General features: G+C 43.6%; 1 protein-coding gene across 1 annotated transcript; it reads right to left on the minus strand.

The window, feature by feature from the left end:
* Nucleotides 1-1,148: 1,148 nt before the first annotated feature.
* On the minus strand, nucleotides 1,149-2,969 carry LOC104612163 (cyanidin 3-O-galactoside 2''-O-xylosyltransferase FGGT1-like). Its single transcript, XM_010279483.2, has one exon. It carries the CDS (start codon nucleotides 2,727-2,729, stop codon nucleotides 1,341-1,343), a length of 1,389 nt encoding a protein of 462 aa, XP_010277785.1. The 5' UTR covers nucleotides 2,730-2,969; the 3' UTR covers nucleotides 1,149-1,340.
* Between the last annotated feature and the right edge of the window lie 585 nt (nucleotides 2,970-3,554).

Here is a 3,554-nt window from a genome sequence, read left to right on the forward strand (position 1 = left end):
TTTACAACCTGAAACTGACCGATGCTGAAGATAACCCGGCCGACTCGGGTTGGGTCAGTCCGGGTTGGTCAATTTGGTCGGGTTGGGCCTTCTTATGAACAGCCCTAGTGATAGCTTTAGGAGATCAGTTAAAACTGGTTATCTATTCAACTGTGATTTATTTGGTTGACTTGTAATTGGACTCTTCCTGTCCTTGTCATTGTCACTGCAGAAATTATTAATGTGAAAAATTTTAAAATAAAAAGAAGTTATTAATAAGATGAATTAGAAGAGACCTGTGATACATTATACATGAGCTGGTTCTAAAAGGTGCCCTAAAAAGGGAAACTGAATTGGTTGTGGGTGATTTTAAAGAGCTCATGTTTTTCTTTTATTTTTTAAATTCAAAATTCACAAAATTCTGAGGGAATTGGGGGTTGGGAAGCAATGTGAGGAAATTTTGGCTAACCATTAAAAAATGATTTTAGCATGACACGTCTCTCTCTCTCTCCACTGTTCTTCATTTAACCCCTGCAGTCTGCTAAAAGAGTTTAGGTTAAAACTTAAACCAGGTTAATTAGGGTCGAGGAAACATGAATCTGATTCAACTTAAAGGTCAAGGGTAATGGGATTTATTTTTTCTCCTTCCGTGAATTCATGCAAGGGATTTATTCATTCTTTCAGTTTGTTTCTTCCTTTTTGGTTCATGGGGGCTACACAACAGGGTAGCCCTTCTTTTAGCTAGGTTGATATTCAACCTGATTACATGTTCACCAGTGGAGTGCTTGGAACATGGAATGAGCGAAATTGAGCTCAGGCCAAGTCCAGTGGCAAGCTAGAGAGATTGAATTGAAGGTTAGGGACTTAAAAGGTATTGGGGTTCATTTTTCTTCTTCCATGCATGAATAACATAGGCAACACATAATTAGCATTGTATTAAGGCTTTAATTTCTTTTTTCTTTTAGGTTGATGTTCAAACTTCAACCCTACTGAAATTGAAGGTTGAGGCCTCCAACAACCCAATTAATCCAATTCAATCCCATCCCAAGGCACTATAACGGCACACATTGGGGACATCTCTCCTACAGTAAGCACATGGAACAAATTGCAGTCGACGGAGAAAGTTGGTTGGTTCTTAACTGCTTAGGAAACAGGAGAGGCAAGAGTGAATAATGGATATCTTCATTTTCTTCATTCTTCTTCTTTTTGATACAGACGAAGAAATATATATTTATATATAGTCAAGCTTCCAACAATATGAAACAGATAAAAATCATCCCTGAGTAGTCTTCAATTTGATCCAACATGAAAGCCCCCCCAAGAACAAAAGAATATGAAGCCTCAATTCCACCACGATTAATTCATTGCTTGATCAGAGTTCGTAGCTTCTCTATAAAACCATCAATGTAAGAAGAGTCAAAGCCTTGTTTTAAAAATACATCTCTCAACCTCAGTCTGTTTGCTCGGACCTCTCTCCCTACCTCGTTGTCTTCGTCCATTACCATCTTCACCGCCTTGCACACGTTCTCCCTTGTGAACCACCCATCCTCCTCCCTCCTCTCCACTTCCACCCCAACCTTCAAGTCTCCACTCATCAGCCTCGCGTGGACAAACTGGTCGCCCGAGTATGGCAACAACACCAGTTGAGGCTGGTTTACTAGCGACTCGATCAGAGATGCCCATCCAGAGTGGCTCACAAAGCACCCAATAGAAGGGTGACCCAATATCAGTTGCTGTTGAACCCAGCCACCCTCAACCACGCCTCTTCCTCGAACCCTTTCGGTGAACCCCTCCGGCAATGCCTCTTCCATTGTCTCCGTCCCTATGGGCGGCTTTAGTGCCACAAAGAATGGCAATCCGGTGAGCTCAAAACCCAACACTAGTTCTTGAAACTGATCCTTCTCCAAGAAACACTCGCTTCCAAAAGCACAATACACCACCGAGCCTGCCTTGAAACCGTCGAGCCACTTGGCCCAACGATCTTCCAAGGACGACGTAGGCGGCTCGGGAAGAATTGGCCCGGATAATAGGACAATCTTCCCGTACTGTTTCTCAAGATATTCACAAAAGGGACCTTCAATCTCACTGCACGACCTGAAGCAGACGGCGTCGGAGTCTCTTAGAGCCCACGTTATCCGTTCATGGAAGGAGACTCCACTCCCGTACTCCCTGTAGGTGATGAAAGTCATTTTACGGGCTTCATGGCGATGGAGCTTGATCGATGAAGAAGGCGGGAACCCCGGAGGTTGGTGCATGAGATCATCTTCAGATAATTGGGCACCCTCTTCGAGCTTGATGCTGGCGGGAGCCAAGAGGTAGGCGATCGTTGCTGCACTGGTGATGCAGTATTGAATGGACTTGATACCGAGCCGGCGAGCCAAGGGTGGAATGCAGTGGGTGAAGTCGAAGAAGATGAAGTCAGGCTTGAGGTCTTTCAAGGCCGCTTCTACGTCGGGTTGGGTTCGGTCCATGGCAGACATGATGAGGGGTTGCAAATGGAGGGGCACATCGTTGGTGGTCTCAGCGCCGGCGGGAAGACCATCCACGTGTGGGACTACCAGAGGGACGAAGCGGATGAGATCAGGGTGGAGGTTGAAGGCTTCCAACTTGGCTCGTGCTTTGGTGGGCAACAGAAAAGAGATCCGGTGGCCTCTCTCGGCGAGCTTGTTTGAGAGGTGGAGGAATGGAGTCAGGTGGCCAAAGGCGAACCAAGGATACATCACCACATGAAAGGTGCTATCAGTGCCCATTATCTTCCTATCACAGAAAGGAAACAACAACGGAAAGGAGGAAGAAAGTAAAACTGATTGCTCAAAACTCGTAATGAACAAGTCCCTCTCCCAAAATCTCTCGTGTTGCTCTTAACTGAACTCTCTCCCAATGGCCAATACACACCTGGTTTTTAGATATAAGAGTCCAATACATAGGTGCTCTTTAACTGACCTCTCTTTTCTCCCTTTCTCCCTCTCATCCCTCTCGTGTAGCCACGTGGCTCTCCCTGTCCCACTCCCTTTCCCCTCTTTCTATGATACATCCCAATTAATTAAACTATGCCCTCTCCTAAAATCTCTCATATTTCTCTACACTTGGTCTTTAGATGTAAGATTCCAATTCCTAGGTCTTCTTAACTAACCTCTCTCTTTCCTCCTTTTCTCCTTCTCCATGTGGCTCTCCCTCTTCCTATGACACATTCCAATTTATTATTTATATATTGTTTTAAAATATCCTTACTGTTTTTAACAATTGACATTATTATTAAGTACTAACGGAGAATAATAAAATGTCAAATTTACCCTATACTATTCCTCAAATATTCAAAATAAAACCCATATGATAAAAAAATTTGAGGAATTAATGATAATGAATCGTCATTTGCAGTTGAATTCATCGCTGCACAACCTTTCTTCAGGTGAGCTCCTCAAGTTTCTTGAGTAAAATCTTGCAGTTGTGGTCAATTTCAGCCAAGTTCTCCGTAATAGCCAAATTTACCCATTTCCTAATAGGATAACTCACCAACTTGCCAATGAGACCAGAGTTCTCTATGATAGCGGCCCTTCAAGTTATTTCTTTGTTCA

This window comes from Nelumbo nucifera, chromosome 1 (assembly GCF_055504915.1).
Source record: "Nelumbo nucifera cultivar China Antique chromosome 1, China Antique-T2T, whole genome shotgun sequence".
Taxonomy (NCBI): Eukaryota; Viridiplantae; Streptophyta; class Magnoliopsida; order Proteales; family Nelumbonaceae; genus Nelumbo; species Nelumbo nucifera.

Bases quoted from the DNA above. Each gene is read 5' to 3' on its own strand.
- LOC104612163 (XM_010279483.2), bottom strand. From the start codon at position 2,729: ATGGGCACTGATAGCACCTTTCATGTGGTGATGTATCCTTGGTTCGCC.